At 40.8% G+C, this 23,475-nt stretch overlaps 1 protein-coding gene and 1 long non-coding RNA gene across 2 annotated transcripts in view; one reads left to right on the top strand and one right to left on the bottom strand.

Annotated features, from left to right (window-relative positions):
- ptchd4 (patched domain containing 4) overlaps nt 1-7,866 on the bottom strand; it is an 88,418-nt gene extending 80,552 nt beyond the window's left edge. The window contains exon 1 of the mRNA XM_069888278.1: nt 7,315-7,866. Within this exon, the coding sequence (XP_069744379.1) occupies nt 7,315-7,863 (549 nt within the window). The 5' untranslated portion in view covers nt 7,864-7,866. The remainder of the gene's footprint in view (nt 1-7,314) is intronic.
- Nucleotides 7,867-11,983: 4,117 nt separating this feature from the next.
- The window catches only part of LOC138737660 (uncharacterized), a 39,299-nt gene continuing 27,807 nt past the window's right edge, over nt 11,984-23,475 (top strand). Inside the window, exons 1-2 of the long non-coding RNA XR_011341118.1 lie at nt 11,984-12,406; nt 13,448-13,510. This is a non-coding gene — a long non-coding RNA (uncharacterized lncRNA). The remainder of the gene's footprint in view (nt 12,407-13,447; nt 13,511-23,475) is intronic.

Raw genomic sequence — 23,475 nt, 5'->3', positions numbered from 1 at the left:
GGTAAGATTTAAAGCAGGTTACATATATACACACTTTTTAAAACAGGTCTTGTTTGAAAGACTGAAGAAATACTGAAGATCTCTGGAGAATGTAGGTACATTTCACAAGTAGGTGCTTATTTGAACTGACTGTCATAAAATGTTTGGAACTGGAGACAGGCTGGCTATAAGTACCTTTCTGCAGGAAGGTCACTCCTGGGTTTTGTTTATCTAAGACAACAACTTGAGCAGAAGGATAACTCCTGTTGTTTCTGAAGAAGGTGGGGGTTTTGCAAGTGAGGGAGTCACATGGGGCTTCCTGGAAGCCAGTTGGGGAGAGAGAGAGAGGAAGAGAAGCCCTCTCAGCTTGTGTGGGTGAGAAACTGAAAAGCAGTTGAACAGTGCAAGCCAGGAAAAGCTGGTTGAAACTGATGAAAAGTTCCAAAAGCAGTGGATGGCTGGAAGTGCTATCTGTCTGATGTTTCTCTTGGAATAAGAGGAACAGAAGGAGCTCTGTGGTAACCTGAGAGAAAGAGGTTACCATCTGGAAAATCCTGATGGGGCAAGTTTCATCAGGGAGACATTGAGGTGACTAATGGTGGTACCTCAGTTGTGGAAATCCTGGAACAACAAATCTCTCTCTGCAAACCTACAAGAACCTTCCTGAGTGGTAAACATTTACCTTTCAAGCACCAAAGCCTGGTGAACTTTATACATGTTGAATTCTGTGCACAGTCTAAGAATTTCCTGCATCCAGAGAACTTGGAGGAAGGAGAAGTGAGATTGAACTGTGAACCAAAGAACTTTTCTTGAATTTACACACACATTTCATATACGTGCGCTTAGAATTAGATGGGGGTTAATTTGGGTTAGTTAAGTATAGAGTTAAGTTAAAGTTTGATTCTATTTTCATGTTTAAAGTTGATTAAAAATAACTTTTGTTTTAAAAACCACTTGTCTTGGTGAATGTCTATTGCTGCTGGGTTTTGGGATCCTTTGGGCTCGGAACAAGTCCATTATTCTGATAAAATATGAAACCTTTTGAGCATGATAGTCAGCTTGTTCATGGATGAGTGCAGCTGATGTCTATGTATTCATAATAGCTCAAGAAAAAGAAACATAGAAACACATGGTCCTTAATCCTGCTCTACCATTCAGTAAGTCCATGCTGATTCAACCTTGGCCTTAATACCCCTCTCTCACATTCTCCCCATGTCCTCTGCAGGTTAAATGTCTCCCTCACTCCATCTTGAATATATTCAATGAATCTGCCTCCACACCTCTTTGAAATGGAGCCTATCCCGGATTCACGATCCTCGAGATAAAATTCTTCTCATCTGAAATGGGCATCTCCTTATCCTCCCTCACCCAGGCTCTAAATGCCATCTTTAGACGAAGTATACTCTTACCATTCATCTCAGAACTTTATATGCTTTAATCAAATTGTCTTGCATTTTTTATACATTTTTTTAGGTCCAACTGCTGTTTGTCAAACCTTTCATCCCAGGATCAACTTCACACATGTTCTCTGCATTGCCTCCAAACCAAACATATTCTTCTCAAAATATGGAGACTAAAATTGTATGCAGTACTTACCTCGACCCTGCAATGGTTCATCATCATTTCCCTATGTATGGGTGGATTTGTAGTGCACCCAAACATTCTATAAAGCTTCCTAATTATTTGCTGTACCTGTGAATTGATCTATTGTATCCATGTATTAGGCCCCCCCCCCCTCCCACTTTATACTGAAATAAAGATGAATGTTAATTTTGACTTAAATTGAATGGATTTTGTCTACCAGGGACATTGGAGAAAATATTTTTATCATTTCAGTCTCAGCTGGATTCAAATGTATATTACAGAAATGAATACAGTTTCACTCCACTACCTTGACAATAGAACCAATCGTAATCCTTTGCAAGATCACAAACTGTTTCACAATAATGAGGTTAACAATGGGAAGAAAGGTAAAAATAGAAGTTAGTAAAATTGCTTGATGGTATGATTTTAAAGAATTCTACCCTATAGACTCCTTGAAGCGAAAGTTATCCATTACTTGAAGCTAAGAAATGATGGAATAAAATAATAATTTTGAGTGATAGTATGAAACAATAACAGGAGATTAGAAATAAGTGACTAGAAATTCAGTCATACAACTTTGAAAAGTGCAATGACGTTCTGTAGAAATTTAACTACAGAGGGAGGAGTTAAGCACGTATCAGGGTGCTTTTTTTTCTCCATGGGAGATTTCCTTCTCATTTTTGGCAAGAATATCAACAACCTTTTCAGCTTTTTACATCTCCATATAATTTAGTATCATAAATTTTTAAGGCCTTGAGAAGAAGTCATTTGGCCCATTGTACCCACCCTGACAAAGAAAGGACCTATTTAAATTTAGATTTCCCATCTCTCAGTTCATTGTTCAACTTCTTATTTTCAAGCGATTATCCAGGTGAGTTTCAGACAGTAGCCCTTTTTCCACTGGCATCTTGGTTAATTGGCTGTGCAGTGTACCAGGATAGGAAGCCTTTTATGCTGTTTCCACTGGGCCATCCTTAACTGAGACACTAATTGCTTTCCCACTGAACACAACTCATCCCCAGGGATCGGAGTGTTCTTCCTTCAACTGAAAACAGATGACTTTCTGCTGTCACTTTTCTACTGGTTTTATCAGCACGGCAGTAACAGCAAACACCGGGATATGAGTAGGGGTAGAGGCGGTTAAACTCCAGTGTGACATGACGTCATTTGACACCAGCATTGTGGCAGTGTTACTTTGACCCTCTCCCAGTAAATTACCAGTTAATTCCTGGGTCAGGGTGCCGGTGGAAAAGGGGCTAGTGAGTCTAACCTCTGCTGTTCTTTGGATAAAAAAAATTCTCATAACACACTGTAAACCATTGCTGTCCCTTGGCCAAGGGGAACAATTCCTCTCAGGTTACCTTAGGCAAAGGCTTTGATAATTTTGGATACTTCAGTTATACATCCCAAAGTTATTATTCTTCCAAAGAAATCACTCTCTCCTTACAACTATAATTTCCTAGTCCTGATAGTATTCTCACAAATTTAATCTATACTCATTCAAGCTATTTTGTGTACTACTTTATACAATTCTAACTTACTACCCCCTCCCTCCACCCCCGCCTCCACTTTTGACACAAAAACCAAAAGACTTGTTTACCTTCTTGACATCTGATCTGCTTACATCTGACCTGGCTCAATCCAAGATCTCTCTATCTCAGTGTCCCACTACTTATTATATACTTCCTTGCTTTCTTTGTCCTTCCAAAAGTTTGTTACCTCACCTCTCTGAATTGAATTATTAACCTGGCGATTTACTATTTCCTGCAGTTCACTATTTCCTTCCTATATATCAACCACATTATGAGTTTTTATGTGTGTACCTTTTATCTTGGGTCCTACGATTATCCAAATTGTTGAAATGAAGACTGCAAGAAAGGTACATTGCTGAACTATGTGGAATTCCACTATAAACAACCTTACATCAATAATAATCCTGTTGCCATGCACCTCCATTCTTTACCAATGGAACAAATTTGAATCCAACATCATTTTACCTTTGCCTTCCTAATTTCTTTTTACATGTTATCCCTGCATCTTTAATACTCCTTTTGGCTTCCTGTGACATTGAGCTCTCTGAATCTGTCAAAAGCTTCATATCTGCCATTTAAATCATATCCGCAATTGTTCAAACAGTAAACTTTTCTGGTTTCTGGGCACTGGAAACCAGAAAAGCTTAATAGTTGTGTAAGGGGACTTCCAAATGTTTATATAAAGGAAACTGCAGCAGGAAAAAAACAACCCTATAGCAGAAAGGCAGCGAGATTGAGAGATGTGGTGGCAAGGAAAAGGATGGGTCTTTTTGCACACATGTGAAACATCCCCAGATAATTTTGATAAGCAGCAAAATTAACCAAAAAGTCTGTGTTGGGAATGCAACCATTAGGAATTCTGGAGCTGCCAGCATGAGATGGAACAATAAAGCTCTGCAGGAGTTGCAATTAAATTTGTAATAGTGCCACCAAGAGAGGGCTGTCCACTGAGCTGGGGAATAGAAAAAGGCGTTTGAATTGTGAAAGCTGGAAAAAGTTGAGGAGGATGCAATCTCATTAGAGTTAAAGTTCCTAATAGCTTGAATATGTCTGATCTCGGTAGCTAAGCAGGCTCAGGACTGGTCGGTACTCGGAGGGGAGACCGCCTAGGAACACCAGGTGCTGTAGGCTTCTGTGGGGTCGCTGGACAAAGTGACAACTCTCTGTTTGACTTATGGAAGACAAAAGTTAAAGAATTTCAAATATGTTACATTCTAAATGTAGTATTACATGACAATAATAGAACCTTTATCTCTAATATGTCATTTATTCGTCATTTTCCTGTTTGTTTGAGGTGACTGAAAAACTTTGGAATTTAGTTTGGATAATTTCAAGTTATTGCACTTTAGTAAGTTAAACCAGGGCATGACTTGCACAGTGAATGGTAGGGTCCTAGCAAACATTTGAGAATAGAAAAATGATTCGGGAAGTGGGGGGCAGGTACTTAGTTCCATGAAAGTGGCCACATAGGTAAAGAGAGTGTTGAAGAAAGCATTTTGGAAAGTTGCCTTCATCAATGAGGGCATTGGATACAACTATACAAGATGTTGGTGAGACTGGACTTGGAATATTGTGTGCAGTTCAGGTTGCCAATCATTAAAGTGAAAATGACACAGAAAAAAATCATAAAGGTGTTACTGGGATGGAGTCATGAATTATTAGGAGAAGCTGGATAGACCGGAACTTTTCTCCCTGGAGTGTAGGAGGCTAAGGAGAGATTTAATTGAGGTTTATAGAATGATGAGAGCATAAGTAAGAGATAGACATAGTATTTTTACAGGGGAGGGAAATCTAAAACTAAAGAGCATAGATTTAAGGTGAGAGGGGAAGGTTTTAAAAGTGACCTGAGGGGTACATTCTTCACACAGGGTGGGGGAAATGAGTATATGGAACAAGCCACCACCAGAATTGGTAGAAGTGGGGATAACTGTTCAAAAGGTATTTAGATTGACACATGGAAGGAAAGGTTTGGAGGGATATGCACCAAACACAAGCAAATGGGATTAACTTGGTTACCATGGACAATTTGGGCCAAAGGGACTGCTTCTGTGCTGTAGAACTCTAAAATTCTTTGACTCTAATTGTGGTTGGGTTTCTTATTTTGGATTGGTACTGTGAAATAAAATTACGGTCAGATTACATTTGGAAAAGGGACATTGTTGAAGAGCTTTATCTCTATAATTCTGCCTTCAAGCTCATGGCTTCCTACAATCCAAGGCAGCAATGGTCATCATAGTAATTTTAAATGCAAAATTTGCAATAAAATACAATATTAATTATGCTCTTTAGCTTTTTTTTGCTTTCAACACATACCCTGAAAGACAAGTCATCTGATTTTATTTTGGATATGACTCATGATGTAGGTGAGAAGCTGTGGTCATCAGTTACCTATTGTAAATTCTCAGTGCAACATTCTTTTTGAGTAAGATAATTTAGCTGTTCCTGCGGAGACATTATTTTATTTTATTGATGCTTTCCTGCCTTTACTGCTGTTATATTTGCTGAGAAGGATTAATGCTTCCTACTAACATACAGTATACATATTTTCAAAGTTATGTAACCTGTTCCATCTTTTTATTACTCCCCTCCTTCCATCTTTTCATTACATGCCCAAATTAGCACCAGTGTTAAAAAAAACCTTCATGCAAAGCAAGGTAACATTTATTATTTATTACTCTTCAGGTAGCAGCTGTCCTAAGTTGTTAAACTATCCTCGCATGTGTATGCAAATTAAAGCACGTTGCCTTTTAATTCAGGTATCTAAATCTATTTCCAGCGATATCTTCATTCACACAGACATTTGTACCCAAGAACATGATTGGCCCTTCATTCTAAGATGGCACTCAAGAGTTCTAATACTTAACAAGACATTCTTTCTTCAAGATATCTTCATGCACCACAGTTGTATGCAATAAATTAACTCAACATGCATTAAATACCTCTGCTTAAATACACTATTGCAGGCACACCTTGCATTTAACGGTTTTGTCCTGTCCCTTTTCTTGACTCACAACAACTATGGGAACTATATTATTGCCTTGAGTGGAAGCACTCTCTGAAAGACTCCCCTACAAGATTTATAAATGGGTGATTTATAGCAGCCAGCAACAAAGTATTTCCCCTGCTACCTTCATCATAACATTAAACCGAAAAGCAAAAGTTTGCAGCATTACTTCCCAGTGCAAAAAGAAATAGATGTGTTGCCAACATACTCCTCCACAACAGTCCCTGCAATGTAAGACATTACTCTCACGTTAGCATTGGCATACATGTCCTGAGCATAACGTGGCCAAATGCGGTATAACTCTCCTAGTTCAGTGTTTCCGTTTAATTAACTACCCTTATGACACTAAGCCTTCAAATGGTCATGTTCTTCATTTTCTCATACTTTAGAAAAGTATATCACAATATTCGGAGGGACGTACATTCCTATACACTCCATCTAATCTGAGGCCCGAGTGTAACAAAGTTTCTGACCAGCCATTTATTGTCACTACCCTTGCAGGACCGTGAACTGCAAGGATGGGGGCTAATAGTTCTGTTTCAACATTAATACTGATGAAGGATAATGTCAGCGATTATGGCAAGCTAATACATCAGACTTCGTGCACTTTATCTGTCCCTGCTCTGCAGTCCCTTGCTCAGAAACAGCGACACGTTTAACTTCAGTGGCACCTTCGTTTAAAGAATCATTATTTACTCCCCCCACCCACCCAATCGACTGAATTCGAGATTCGGCATGTCTAGATTATTGAACTTCAATCTGGGAAGACAATTTGACCATTGCCCACATGGTCGTGCGTTTTTTAATTTAAAAAATACTTGGTTGTTGCTTTATTCAGACTGACGGTGTTCGCCTGCCTCACCTTCCAGCCGCAATAAGTCTGCGAGATGTCTGATGCCCCTCCAGACTTCTAATCCCTGCCCTAACTCTTGTTTTACCCCATGTCCGACATAGTTCATGTCCCGCTTGCACTCTTGGAACTGCGGCCAACTTTCCCGCTCAGTTCCGCAATGAGACTATTCATTCCTTTTTGGTTTGGCTAACGAGAAACACAGTAGTTAAGTGAGCGAAGCGACCCCAGGGTTTCTCACTGCTAGGTCTACAAATAAAGCCTTGGCAAAGCCCTGCGTTCTCCCCAGGCTTGCGGATTCGACCTCAACATACTGTATCTATTTCGAACATCGAATACATGGCTACATTAGCAAAGGGGTTCACCTTTAATTCGGTGTTGGGGTAGCGCAGTGACTTCCTCGGTCCTGTGTTATTAGCCAGCGCGGCTTGACTCAGATCCTCCAACACTTCGATTATATCGTCAAGCACGCACTTTTTGTCTCTGTTCCGCAACATACAGATATGAGAGAAAGAATAACTAAAACCCGACCCGTTGACTCGCATCTCCAGCACGGCTTTGTGCATCTGCAGAATCTGATCTGCTCTCTCCAGGATGTCAGCGCCCGAGAGAGAGGTGAGTACCATCCTCCCGTACTTGCCCGGGGTATGCACAGCCGAGTACAGGTTGTTCTTGGACTGGTTGATGGAGAACAGGCTGTTCACCAGGGTCCTCTCGATCTTGGCCAGGCTGTGCTTGGGAGCCACCAGCAACTCCAGGTCAGTTTCCCGTTGAAATTTATTGAGGAAGGTCGCCCCGAACAAGATGGACAGGATGGAGGGCACGGTCAGGAAAAAGACGGGATGTCTGCTCACAAATAATCCCAGCCAGTAAAAACATCCCTTCAGCCCTGAGTACACGACTTGCCGCAGCATCCTCCTCCAGCTCTTGCAGATCCCCCAGCCCTGGACTCTTTCGGTGAAGCTCATCTGACATCTGGCTTGCCCCTTTTTTTCAACATGTCAATCCTCACCAATCCTTTTTGGGTAATACTCTAGGAAGACTGCAGCAATTCGCAGCAGCCGGCCAACTATTGATCACTCCGGGCTTTTTTTTTGGTTTCAGGCCAGCCCTCGCTTCGCCATTGAGCAGCAATAGTTTGATTTGCACCGCATCGCCGTCCATGCATGTGTGCATTAGGGAGCAGGACAGGACCGTTGGAAATGCTGCTCGGATTTGTGCACCTACTCCACGCCAGGGTGGGATTCCGAATGGGGGAGGACGTCGAAGGTCTATTTTTAGAGCCGTCCACACAGCACTGGATCCGGAATGAATGGAGCATCCAAACACTGGACTAGAACCGTTCAAATCGCCGGCAAGATCTGGGCGCAGTTCGCGAAACGGGAGATGATCAGCTCCTGTTCTCACAGTAATGCCCGACTCGCCCATTCTGTCCTCCCCCCCCCGACTTCGGCTCGGCCCGTGAAACCGGGACAATGAAGCTGGCTTTATCTCGGCGACTGTTATCAGTGAGTTTTCAGCTGAACAGTCCCCGCATTTGCCCGGTTTCACTCCCTCTGACCGTTTTGATTTGCACAGTAACTTAAGATTTTCTTCAAGGGCTTTTCCCGTCCTTTACTAAACACATGGCGTGTCTAAAATTATGCATTGGTTACCATGATCCGTATTTTCTCTTCACTCCTGCCTTTTCACGTTAAATATGATTTTATAGCGAGAAATAAATGATCTCAATTGAATTGATAAAGTATTTTGAATGCATAATAATTTAAAAGATTGATTTAACTTGATTAATTAGACACTACGTAATTTCTAATGAGGAATATAAATCAATAGCATTCACCTAACATTTTTGTTAATATTCACCCCCTACCGCGATAGGGAGAGCACCATTGTTCTCTAATGCCACAAATGAGCTGGGAGAGGGCTGTAAGTATCCTGGATGCTAGAACACCAGGGTTTTTTTTTAACTACTCATCACTTTGCAGTTGACTTGGATGGAAAATGAGCAGCTTTTCCAACCATTAAATGCTCACACCCATATTGGCATCAAAACTCTTGAATCTGGGGTTCTGCTCCAAAGTAAAACATCTGGAGGGAGCAGAAGGAGTTAATCAATGTCTGGAGATATTGATTTGGGAATGGATAGATGGCCTGCAGAAGTTCAGCGTTGTATTCCACTTGAGAAAATTACTTACAATTTAAGAGATAAATATCATATTTCTTTTGAAATATGGAACCCATATTTCCAAATTGTAGGTCTTAAAATTTAAATGAATCTCGAACATTCCCTTCCTCCTATCGGTCTCTATGAATATATATACATTTAAAAGTATTGGTAAGTGAAGTGCTCCTGTGGTGGTTTTCTTGTTCCTTTTCTTTTTCTCTTTTATTTTAGTTTGTAGACGGTTGGGGGAGAGGGGCTGGTGGGGATTTAGTTGAGGTTTTTCTTTCTTTTTTTTAATATGTAAAATACCACATGTATTTGGATTAAGTTTGAAATATTGTGATTTGTTTGTGAAGTGGTTTATTTAAAAAAATATTAAAACATTAAATGCCTTAGAGGAATGACAATGGACAGTTGGCACGTGAGGGTTATTTAATTTTTTTTAAAATTTAGAGATACATCACTGTAACAGGCCATGCAGCCCTACGAGTCCGTGTGCCAAAATTACACCCCATTAACCTACACCCCAGTACGTTTTCCCCAGTACAATTTTGAAGGGTGGGAGGAAACCGGAGCCCCCGGAGAAAACTCATGCAGACACGGGGAAAAGGTTATGTTAGCGCCTGTTGAAACAACCCCATGCTAGTACCTCAGGAAAAGGGTTGGATGAACATTTCAACTCATGATGATTGCACCAGTTGTGTAAGACTCAGGATTCTAGGCAGGACAGGGAATTCAAGGTAAGAGGAGGGGCACCTTTGTTACACAGAGGGTTGCAGGTATATGGAATGAAGGGCCAGTGGAAGTGAGTCTGGTGGGACCTTTACAGCAGCATCCAGCAGGTTGTTTTCCTCTGTCTTTATGTTTGATGATTATGGACTCTTTAACTCACAGAGTAAGTCAGGGACATTTAAATTAGGAGACCTTGCCCTGACTCCAGATACTTTAATGAGGCAAGAGGTGAAACTCTACTACTTGAAAGAGGGCTGAGGAAGGTTCAGGATTTTAGCTATTCTCTCTCTTGAAGAGGTGTGTGGGGGGGGGGGGGGTGTGGTTGTAGCTGCCATGGGATCAGATGCAGAGGAAGTCAACTTGGAAAAAATATGTGAATGAATGTAAGAGTAGAAGCAGGAGCTGCAAAGCCATTTGATAAGATCATGGCTTATCTTTCATTTCAACATCACCTTGCTGCATTAATAACACAACTATTGATTCCTTTAACATCTAAAATTGATAAATCTATGTCTAGAATATTTTTATGGTTTGCGCCTCCACAATCTTCTTGGATAGAGACTCACAAGTATTCACTGCTCTTTGGTTGCAGAATTACCTTCCAAGCAAGGAATGGTTAAAATCACCACACCACCCCCCACCCCAATTTTGAGATTGTGACTCCTGGTGTCTCCCAATATCTTGTCATACCCCTTGATTCCTTTTTTTTAAAGAAGGCTCAGTCTGCATAATCACTCATCAAGGTCAACTGACGCCTTCCCTTCAAGATATCAATCCAGTGAAAAAGCTGTGTCAAGAAAATTGCATTCCTATTTTTCTTTGCACCATCATAATGAAATTAGAAGATTTGGAATCATTTAACAAGGATGTAGTAGCAATCAGAATGATTGCTTTTTTGTTGAGGAACTATATCTGGGTGTTAAGGTAAATGACTTAAGTTGAGATGATAATAATGTATGGAAAGCACAAGAATATGTGGACAAATATTTACTTATTCAGGGGAGAGAAATGCCAGCACAAAGAGTCAAGAGTAAAATAGTGTAAAATTCTGGGACAAAACACCTCCCTATCTTAAGCTCCATGAACTCTGAAATGAGGGTTAGGTCACGAGCATGCAGGTATGAATGCTGATCCTCACAACCTTTAATGCTTTCAGTTAATATTAGAATATTTTCAAATTTTTAACATTTATTTTATTTTTTTTTAATTTTAAATTTATAGATACAGCACGCTAACAGGCCATTCTGACCTATGAGCCTGTGTGCCAAATTTACACCCCATTAACCTACACCCCAGTATGTTTTCCCCAGTAAATTTTTGTGAAGGGTGGGAGGAAACCGGAGCCCCCTGGAGAAAACTCGTGCAGACACAGGGAGAAGGTTATGTAAGTGCATGTTGAAACAACCCCATGCTAGTACCTCAGGAAAAGGGTTGGATGAACCATGTAACATAATCTGAACTAACTGTTGAATGATGCAATGTTGAGGGTGCAGCTTTTTGTGTTGGGTAGTGGCAGATGCCCTCTCAAATACAAAACAGATTTAAATAGCAAATAAGGACTTAAAATTCATGACAGAATTATGTGCAAGATAAAAGTAGTTTTGACAGTCAAAAACAAGAGACCCTTTCATTTGGCTCCTTTCCATTGCATCCTACAGTGATATTTTTGACCAATGTTTTAAGCAAAGAAACTGTCCAGAATGTACATGGATGGGAAAGCTATGGAGAGCTATTGACTGGGTGCAAGTCAATGGGACTAGACAAAAAAAAAGATTCAGCACAGACTAGAAGGGCTGAAAGGGCCTATTACTGTGCTGTAGTGTTCTGTGGTTCTAATTTAAAAATGCTACACTTAGCATTTTCCACATTTCAAACACAATCCTAAATAATCAAATTATTCCAACTTGATAGGTATGTTACCTTGCAAGTTATAAAAGCATACATAAATGTGAATATCTTTCAAAGTATTGTCATTTACCTAACAAATGCCTTTTTACAATTGATCAATGCAAGATCATGAAAAAGATGTAATTACCACTGATATTTGCTGATGACACCTCCACTGTTGACTCAACAATGGGGAAATAATGAGTCAGTGAATGGCCCATTGGATAGAGCAGGGTGAATGGGGATCTTGTAATGGCCCAAGCGAAGTGAGCTGGTGCACCAAATATGGTCAAACACATCCAGATGGATGAGGACTAAAAGGGGGAAGGGCAGCATGAGGGGAAAATGGACCTGAAGGAAATTGACCAGCAGGGAGAATAGGAAGTGGACAGCGCAATGTGAAGAGCTATTGAGTGAAGAGCCAACGCTGCAAGTTGCGTGAAATGGAAATGTTTGGACATGGATATGAAAGGAACACAGTAGTGAAGAGCACAAGGCGGTTTGGTGCTTAAGCCAACATGAAAGAATGAGGAGAGTATAGAGCACAAGCGAATGTGAAAGAGTGAGGACAGTATGGATCGTTGGGATGACAAACCCAGGAATAGGCAACAGTATTGGATGGCTGGGTGATGCAAGGCAAGATGTGGTTAATGGACACACACACAGAATGAATGGTAGGTGTTTGGTACGATAAGGACATTTAAAAGACCCTTAGCTAGGCATATGGGAGTAAGAAAATGAAGGTTATGGGTGTGTGGTAGATATGTGTGAGATTGTTGTGGCACATGTTTATATAAGTTAGCTGCAGGACCCCTCTGTGCTATAATATTTGATGTAGTTTGCAGGATGGAGATAAGAATCTGCTTGGCAAGTGTGAGAGCAACAATCTTGCTCACAGTTTCAACAAAACCAAGAAGCCTATTGTGGAGTTTGAGAACAGGAGGCCAAAGGACCACAAACATGTCCTCATCGACAGGACAGAGGAGGAGAGGGTTAGCATCTTCAAGTTCTGGGAATCCATATCAGATTTCAGTTTTCAGATTTATTGTCAGAGTACGTACTGTAAACAGATAACAAATGTACAAGAGTCCTTAAATGAGTTCCTGTTTGAGTTTGTTGTTGAGGAGTCTGATGATGGAGGGATAGCAGGTGTTCGTGGATCTGGTGGTGCGAGTCTTGTGGTAGCTGTACCTCTTTCCTGATGTGCTGGGTGATGTGGATCCTTGATGATTGCTGCTGCCCTCTGACGGTGGCTTTCCCTGTAGATGTTATTGAGAGTGGGGAGGGTTTTGCCTATGATGTCCTGGGCTGTGTTCACTACCTTTTGGAGGGCTTTACACTCAGAGGTATTGGTGTCCCCATACCAGACCGTGATGCAGCTGGTCAGCACATTTTCCACCACTCCTCTAAACATTTGTCCAGGGTTTCTGCTGCCATACGAACCTCTGCAAACTCGCAAGGATGTAGAGTCATTGACATGTTTTCTTTATGTTGCCTTTTTGTATGTTGGGTCCAGGAAAGATTCATTAAAATAGTGACTCATCCTCTCCACCTGATTTCCCCAATGATCACTGTATTGTGTACCTCTGGTTTTCCCTTCCTGAAGACAACAATGAGCTCCTTGGTTGTGATGTGCAAGGTGGTTGTGGGTTCACCATTCAGCCATGTTTTCAATCCCCCTCCTGTATGCTGATTCATTGCCTTTCATTATACAGACCACTACCATGGTATCGTCGGGTCTCTCCTGGAACCAGCACATGAGGGCAACAGTAAAGGAGGTACACTATGCCTCTTCCTTCTAAAAAAAAAGTCTTAGGAAATTTGGAATGTCTTCAAATACACTTTCATACTTCCACAGATACACAAACTGATTGCATCACATGGTTTGGGAATTTGATTGCCCAGGAAGGTTGCAGAAAGTACCAAATGTGCAAGTCCATCATAGTCTCTGACCAACCATCCATTGAAGACATCATTGTGGGGTGCTGCCTCAAGAAGGCAGCCAACATCATAAAGGGTCTCATCACTCTGATCACAACCTCTTTTTACTGGTACCTTCAGGAAGGAAGAACAGAAGCCTGAAGTCCAGCCCTCAATGTTCAAGAACAGTTTTAATCCAACTTATGTCAGGCTCGTGAACATACCCTTACTACTCCAACCATGATTTACTCTGGGACCACAAAAAGCCTGTTAGCACTATTAATGCACCACCTTTTCAATTTGCATTAACTGTGACTAATATATACAGGTACATATTTTTTTTAAAGTTAGAAATACACCACAGCAACAGACTCTTATGGCCTATGAGTCCACACCACACAAATACACCCATATCACCAATTTGCCTACTCACTCCATTTGTCTTTGGAAAGTGGGAGGAAATCGGAGCACCCACGTGGTCACTTGGAAAACATACAAATTCCTTCCATCAGTGGTGGATTGTAACTCAGGTCACTGGTGTTGTAATAGTATTGACCCACCTCATCTTTTATATTTATTATCCTTTTGCATACTGAGGTAAGTTAAACGATTGAATTATTTTACACCATATGTACATTGTACTTATGACAATAAACTCAATATCATTACCAGCATCCTATGGAAAGATTTTGTTCCCTATACTGAAGGAAATAAAACTGGTTTAACTCTCCAGATACTCTGAAATGTAATGTTTGATACAATCTTTACGATCAATGGATGGACAAAATCTGACTCTATTGATAAATAATCTTTCAATTCTGCAAAGAATTGATTATAGTTCATCCAATATCTCAGGATTATATTCGATTATTCTGTATATACCATACAGAGAACTAATGCCCTCATTTTGTTTTACTTGAAAGAAATGCAAGCATGGCCTAGTTACCAAATGCACACAACACAATTTATATGCAATTTCAATGGAAATGTATATGTCAGTATTAATTAGTACTAACTAGTAGTTATGTAATAGAAGTAAAGAAATTTCTTTTAGAAAGGCTACAAAGGTCTGGAAAACAAGCTCAACTTGTCTATGCCAGAAGTGATCAGCTGTTTCATGGGAGCATGATCAAGGAAATGTTTGCCCCCTCCGAACTCTCTATGTTACATGGCTCTAACAATAGAAAAAAAGGGCAAATTCAAAGTTCCAATGTATTGTCAGAGTACATACACGAGATCACATTCAACCCCAAGGTTCTTTTTCCTGTGGACCAGGCTGACTTTCTACTTGGGATTATTTATTTACTTCATGATGTCAAGTGAAAGGCTTTGCAACTTTGACTCAATCATATAATGTTGACGTTATGCAAGAGATAAGTGGTTGGAGGGGATACAATCCTTACATTTGGAAGGACATGACACGCGAGGTCCTTTGAGGAATGATTGAGTTACATTCTAAAGTATTTACAGCTATTATATTGCAGCCTATGGAGGGTTTTTGCTGCATTTTTTTAATTAAGCAAATGGAAGGTTCCAACTGGAGGTTAGAGCTTACCTGTCAGTAAGCTTTAACTGCCTGGCCTAGATAAGCAGAAATTTGTTAAAGAAGAATCTTGCTTTTATGCTGGAAGACAGTTAATCTCAAGAGAACTTGTATAATCGCATTGAAACAAACTTTTAAATAACACTGTAAAGGACATCATTTCTCAAGTTCATTTTTTTATTTGATTAGTACATCCTTCTTTATATATCTACTCAGGAGTAGTTTTATAATATTTCTAAATTTTATTTCTGGCCTCAGGCTATATATAACCATATAACCGTTTACAGCGTGGAAGCAGGCCATGTCAGCCCTTTGAGTCCACGCTGGTTCACTTGAATAACTCCACTAGCTCCCCCTCCCGCTCTCTGCCCATAACCATCCAACCCCCTCATATCCATGTACACATCCAACCTTCTCTTAATTGACAGAAGGGACCCTGCCGCAACTATCTCCTCTGGAAGATCATTCCACTCTGCCACCATTCTCTGAGTGAAAAAGCATCCTCTAATATTTCTCCTAAAGTTTTACCCCCTTACCCTTAACTTATGCCCTCTTGTTCCAACCTCCCCTGCCTCAGGGGAAAGAGTCTATTTACATTTAGTCTATCTATTCCCTTCATAATTTTAAATACCTCTATCAAATCCCCTTTCAGTTGTTTATGTTCCAATGAATAAACTCCCAGTCTCCTTAATCTTTCTCCATACTCTAGATGCTGTAAGCCAGGCAACATCCTTGTAAATCACCTTATCTATATCCTTTCAATAATATGGAGACCAGAACTGAACACAATACTCCAAACCTGGCATCACCAGTGCCTTAAACAGCTGCAGCAACATTTACCAGCTCCTGTACTCTATACTATGATTTATGAAGGCCAGCATAAAATATGCCTTCTTAATCATCCTGTCTACATGGGAATCCACCTTCAATGAACTCTGTACCATAACCCCCAGGTCCCTCTGTTCCTCTGCATACATCAATGCCCTCCTCTTAACTGCATATGTCCTATTTTGGTTATCTGTTCCGAAAAGCAGCACCTCGCACCTATCTACATTAAATTCCATCTGCCATCTTTCAGTCCACTCTTCTAAACAAACCAAATCCTTCTGTAATCCAAGAAAATCTTCCTCACTATCCACCACTTCCTCTATTTTCGTATCATCTGCATATTTACTTACCCAGTTAACCACACCCTCCTCAAAATCATTAACATAAATGATAAATAACAAGGGACCCAGCACCCCACTTGTCACAGGCTTCCAACCTGACAGACAGTTGTCCACCATGACTCTCTGCTGTCTATCTTCCAGCCATCTCTGAACCCATGTCACTATCTCTCTGTTAATTCCTAGTGACTAAACCTTTCTTATTAACCTTACATGTGGAACCTTATCAAAGCCTTACTTAAATCCAAAAACCACCCTACCTTCATCCATTTTTTTTGTCACCTCCTCAAAAAATTCAACAAGTTTCGTCAAACACGACTTTCCCTTTACAAACCCATGCCCGGTGCCCCTAATCAATCCCTGCCTATCAGATATGCGTATATACTATCTCGAAGAATGCCCTCCATAACTTTCCCCACCACCAAAGTCAAACTTACTGGCTGATAATTACTTGGCCTGCACCTTATGCCTTTTTTAAACAACGGAACTACATTTGCAACCCTCCAATCCCGCGGCACCACACCTTCCTCCAGTGATCTTTGAAAAATCACTGTCAGAGTCCCTGCTATTTGCTCCCTGACCTCCCTTAACGTCCTGGGAAAAATCCCATCAGGACTAGAAGACTTATCTACTTTTACTGACCTTAGAAGCTCCAAAACCCTCACTTTACTAATCCCCATCCTTTCCATAACTAAGTCAGTTGCCTCACTTATCTTAAAGAGCCCAATGTCCCTTTCCCTCTTGAATACAAACAAGAAAAAATCGTTCAATATCTCTCCCATCTCATATGGTTCCTCACATAGTCCACCAGTCCCATCATCCAGTTGACCTACTCTATCCTTAACCCTCCTTTTACTGTTCAAGTATCTGTAAAAACCCTTAGGATTCATTTTCACCTTATTAGCTAATTTCCCTCTTAAGGTTCTCCCTGCAATCTAAGTAACCATCATACATCTCCTCAATCCCCTGTTTCTTATATTTAGCATGGGCCTCCGTCTTGCCCCAAACCAACTTCCTAATTTTTCTAGAAAACCACGGCTCCCTTGAACTTTTGGTCTTGCCTTTTGGCCGGACAGGAACATAAGATCCTGTACTCTCAAAATCTCACCCTTAAATGCCCTCCAATTTTGCTCTACATCCTTTCCAACAAAAAGATCAGTCCACACAACTCTCTGCAAATCCCTTCTCATTTCTTCAAATCTGGCCTTCCCCCACTTGAAGACCTTCGAATTTGGACTTGACCTATCCTTTTCCATAATTAAGCTAAAGCTAATGGACCCATGATCACTGGATCCGAAGTTCTCCCCGACGCTCACCATCGTCACCTGGCCTATTTTGTTCCCAAACAACAGATCTAACACTGCTCCCCCTCTAGTGGGCATCTCAACATATTGCTGCAAACAGCAGTCCTGAACACATTGTATAAACACTAAGCCATCCTGCCCTCTTACTGACTGTGTTTCCCAATCTATGTTTGGAAATTTGAAATCCCCAACCAACACCACCCTATTTCTACTGCACATCTCAGCTATTTCCTTGCACGTTTGCTCTTCTAGTTCCCTTTCCCCATTTGGAGGCCTATAATAGACCCCTATAATAGTAACCTCACCCTTCTTATTTTTTAGTTCTACCCACACTGCCTCCCTCGATGCTTAGAATTTGTATGTTCTACTTCTGTGTTTCTTTGAAAAGGAACAAATATCACTCTTCAAAATCAATGATCACAAAATGTTGCACTCCTACCATTCCAACAATTAGTCATTAACAGTAATATCACATTTCATCACTGAATTGACGATTGTGATCCATCTTCATTTCCTCAGTTATGGACCTTGATGATCCAAGTTAGATTGTGCTTGCTGGTTGGGAATGCTGGAGGGAGGTCAGAATTGGCCTGTCACCATTCTGGAGAGTCAAAGTATACAGATACCACATCTGGTTAAACCAGAAATTAGCACCAAAAAGGACATATTTTTAATAGGGAAGTATTTTCTCTTCAATGGTATTTAAATAAGGGAACTTGCTTGTTACCAGGATCATTTTTTTTTACCCTGACTCGCAAGATTCATTCAGCTGCTCCAAGAAGTAGCTTGGTTCACCAGGAGTTGGCCATCTTGTGAGTAATTGGACAGAATCAAGACTTTGGCGGAGAGAGCATTCGGGAAAGATGACATGAGTTAAGAATTAAGGGGCAGAGGTTTAGAGGTAACATGAGGGGGAACTTCTTTACTCAGAGAGTGGTAGCTGTGTGGAATGATCTTCCGGGAGAAATAGTGGCGGCGGAGTCAATTGTATTATTTAAGAAAAGGTTGGACAGGTATATGGATGAGAGGAAGATGGAGGGTTATGGGCATTGTGCAGGGAGGTGGGATTAGAAAGGGGTGTTTGGTTCGGTGCGGACTAGAAGGGCCTAATGGCCTGTTTCCGTGCTGTAATTGTTATTATTATTATTAAGATATGAAGATGACGAAGAAAGACAGGCCGCTGAATTCAAATGCAGTTTTGCTGATAAGTGACTCTCTGAATCTACTTTTCATTTTCTAGAAGGGATTTGACATTTTGTGCATATCAACTGCAAAATGTCTGTACAGGAATGAGTGGGAAAAATGCAACTGGGCGAGTGCATTGCATTACAATCACAGCATCACAGAGTTTCCTTTTAACTCCAGTGCCCTTTTCTTTTTTTTTCTTGGTGGTAAAAGTCATGGAGCTGAGAGTTTCTGTTGAAGTAGCTGTATTTCTGCTCTATGAACCAAAGTTAGAGCCATAAAATCATAATTAAGGTTCTTTGGCTCATCAACTCAAGTCAAGTCAGTCAAATTTATTGTCATCTGATTGCAGAAGTAGAACCTGATGAAACAGTGTTCTCCAGTCCTCAGTTCAAAACATGCAGACACACAATCAGACATAACGTACGTAGAGACGAGTGATACATAAGCAGGACAAGTATTCATATATGCAAATGAATAAATAAATAGATATTTGTTTCATGAATATGAGAGTCTTGAATAGTTCACTATCTCTGCTGAGCAGAAGCACTTCACAACAGAGACATTTGTGCACCAGTTATGATGATGTATATGCAAAGTCCTCCTGCTCGAGTCTTGCCAGAAGCAGCAGAGTCTCCCTTTGCTCTGAAGGAGATAAGGACATCCAGCTGGATAGCTGAATCTGGAATGGTCTCGTGGAGCCATCAAGCTCATCAAATCATTGCTGAGCATTAAGTACCTATTCATTCTTCCTACACACCACCAGTTCTCAGATTCTACTTATCTGCACTCTGAAGTTAACTCACAATAACTAATTATCCTACCAACCTGCATATTCTATGTTTAGCAGGATGTTGCACCTGCAGGACCTTTCAATTCTTCACTTAATTGGGGGTCATGTGGGCTCCTGCAGCAACTTCAGTTCAAGTTCAAAGTTATTATCATCCGATTGTACAAGTAAAACCTGATAAAACAGCAATCTCTGCTCCTTGGTGCAAAAACATGCAAACATAATACACATACGGATACTTGGAGGAAATGAGTATATTCAGAAGAGAAGACATTCAATATTAGATCAGGTTCTGCCAGGCATAGGAAGATGAAGGAGAGGACTAGATAAGCATCCATTAAGGAAGTCTGTTGAAGCTGCTCTATCTTTCCGAATGGAAGATAAAAATGCAGGCAGAACATGGTGAACATGATGTAAAATGAGAGAGGTGGGACAAAAAAGCTGGATACAAAGGGGAGGGTGCTGGCTAAGTCATGGATGAAAAGTGGAAAGAAAGCAGATGAGGGGAATGAAGGTTAACTGTGAGAATACTCAGATCCATTGATGTTCAGGCTGAACATGAACTCAGTTGGCCAAACCTATTGGTTATTCTTTGGGAGAAAGTAGAAATGGACTCTGGGGATGATCATTTGGCAGGAGTGAAATGTCAATGGATTGGTTGAAGATTCTCAGCAGTGAAGTCATAAGGGGTGAGTAGGGGAGGGTCAAGAGAGATGGTGTTTAACCTGTGCAAGAAATATGCAGTCACCAAACAACAATGATGCCATAATTCTCAGGAGTTTTAGATACTTTCAAACTTATTTTGATTTTATAGTTGGTTTGGGAGAAGAAAGAGACACAGGGTTATAAATCGGTACATGAGTGTGATAGTACAGACCTATCACCAATGTATATAGTTACAGTATCTAGAGTGTAATGACTGTGCTTACAGCGATTGGCTGAGAGCTTAGCTACGCCTACTGCCTGGGCCTTAAAGGGTTGTGTCCCTAGCCAGGTCGGATCATTCCGGACTGGTCGGCCACCTGTGAAGAGCTCCTGTCTTTTGCTAATAAAAGCCTTGGTTTGGATCAACAAGTCTTTGGTTCTTTCGATGAGCTCTACAATGAGTTACCCATGTCTCCTTTTGTACCTGCTCCCTCCCATTCAATGACACTGCAGGCTGAATTTTATCAATTGCTTTTCCATCTGATCTCGATATTTTTTGATTTGCTTTACCATGAAAAATTTACTATTCTCAGTATTGAATACAATTATAATTTAACATCCATTATCCTCTGGAGAGGCTATTTCAAGGGGTTCACAAAACAAATGCTGTTATAAAGTTACAAAACTCTGGTTTCTTTAACAGCAATGCATTAAGATGACATCTGTATACCTTCTCCTGTTTGTCCAGCATCTCTATCCACTTTTTATTTTTTGGTGTTCTAGTTCTGTCAAATGAGTTTCTTGGAGGAAGGTCAGGTCCACTCCCAATTTCTTAATGTGCGCCAAAATTCTTTTTCTCTTCATCGTTCCATTCAGAACGTTCTCATGACAACTCGCAAACCTTATACTTTCAGCCATTGTCCCAAGGGTTATCGTACCAAGTTTTCCTTTGTACCTTCATCACCAAGAGATCCATTCTAATCCAGCCCCTTATAATCAGCCATTTTCCCCCAACTGTTTGAATCATGCCGGACCCTTAATATTATTCCTCCTGCTGTAATTTTCAAAGGCATTCAATTTCCCCCATACCCAGTCTCTTTTCTTCCCTATGCTATTTATAATGTCCTTGGACACTCCCACCCTCTCCTCAACCTCTGCTACCCTTCTCATCAATCCTGAGAGGGCCCCCTGCATTTTATCCAATTTTCTCCCTATGTCCTCAGCCCTCTTTTCCATTGAATGGGAGAGCCTGTCCTCCATAAAGCTAAATGCTCTCATTATGTCACTCAGAAAAGGGTCTAAGCATCCCTGTATGCATTTTGGGGGAGAGAACCCACAAGGTCCTGGTATGGCAGTTGAGAGCAATACAAGCCTCAAGAACGATCAATGCAATACAAACGGGGGATGGCAGGATCTCTTATAAGCCAAAGGAAATTAACTATACCTTCCAGGAATTTTATAAAAGTTTATACAAATTAGAATTGGAAGGGAGGTTGAACAAACTTGGTGAGTTCCTGTCCAAGATAAAGTTACCAAACTTGGATTCGGAGAGACAAGAAGGTCTAGATTGCTCCTTTATGGAGGAAGAAATAGTGAACTCATTGAATTTGTTGCAAGCCAACAAGTCTCCTGGAGAGGATGGTTTCCACCTGAGTTCTATAAGGAATTCAAGGATCTGTTGATACCTCTTTATGTGAAGGTGATAGATCAGGCAATGGAGATCCATAAACTGCCAGAATCTTTTTTGACAGCAATCATTGCGACAATTTTGAAAAAAAGATAAGGACCCGTTAAAGCTGTCCCCTTACAGACCTATTTTCCTATTAAATACAGATTATAAGCTAATAGCTAAAGCCCTAGCAAGCAGATTGGTGAAGCATTTTCAAGATTTAATCAACAAAGATCAAGTGGGCTTTGTACAAAAAAGGCAGGCAGCTAACAACATGGGCAGACTGCAAACTATAATACATTTGGTATAAGCCTGAAATGGGGGTGGGGGGACTCACTGTGGCTCTCTATGCAGAAAAGGCATTTGACAGATTAGAGTGGGCTTTTTATTCAAAGTCCTGGAGAAAATAAGGCTGGGACAACTTTCATTAATTGGATAAGGGCGCTGTATTACGTGCCCAAGGCGAAAGTTGTGACTAATGGGCAAAATTTCTTCAGCCTTCCCACTCACCAGGTCAAGCAGACAGGGATTCCTGTTATCTCCAGCTCTGTTTGTACTGGCCATGAAACTGTTGGCTGAGGCCATTCATCAGTATCTGGACATTAATTGGATTCTAAGTGGCCCAGGAAGAACATAAAATCAGTTTATTTGTTGATGATGTACTGATACATTTGACAGACCGAATAAACTTGTTGCCCAAGCTGTGCTCTACTCTGGAATACTATGGAGAGGTTTCTGGGTACGATTAATTGGGATAAAAGTGAGATCATGCCACTTACAGGAGGGGATTATAGTCAATGTCAGAAGAATAGTTACCTAAAGTGGCAACAAAATAGGATCAAGTACCTAAGAGTCAAAATAGATAATAACCTAAAGAATTTATACAAATTAAATTATACCCCTTTGCTGGAAAAACTGGAGTAGGACCTAAACAGATGATTGACCCTGCTCAAAAGATGACGCTGCAAAAGATCAACAGGTCAAAACCTGAAATGTCGGATCATTGCTTTAGATGCGGCACTGAGATAGGATCCTTTGTGGGAAGAGTCACGTGATGGAGTAGTGGCTGGACGGTGAACTCCAGCCCTCTCCAGAAAAGTCGGGAAAAACAAGGGAAAACACAAAGGCACAGAAATAAAAGTTAAAGTAACGTGAGTATAAAGGTGGAAAGAAGATGGCGACAAAAAAAGAAAAATCAAAATCAACGGTAAGAAGAGAGGAAGAGAAGACAACGGAGGAAGAAGGAAAAGGCCTTACCTGTTCGAAGAGGCCCGCTGTGGAGAGAGAAGCCCGCTTCCTCAGGTCGGTAGAAATAGGTCTACAAAAATGGCTCGCTGAGCCGAGTAAAAGTGCGCAACCGCGCATGAAAAAAAACACACCGACGGGAGGGGGGACCAGCTGGGGAGTCGATCTCCACAGCCGGCAACGACAGCTGCAGAACACCTGCAGCAAGAAGAGAACACAGAAGACAATGGAAACAAGAAAGAAGAGAAGAAAAGGGCAACAAAGAAACAACAGATG

The sequence above is a fragment of the Narcine bancroftii genome, chromosome 6, assembly GCF_036971445.1.
Source record: "Narcine bancroftii isolate sNarBan1 chromosome 6, sNarBan1.hap1, whole genome shotgun sequence".
Taxonomy (NCBI): Eukaryota; Metazoa; Chordata; class Chondrichthyes; order Torpediniformes; family Narcinidae; genus Narcine; species Narcine bancroftii.
This window is presented reverse-complemented; position numbering and strand designations above follow the sequence as displayed.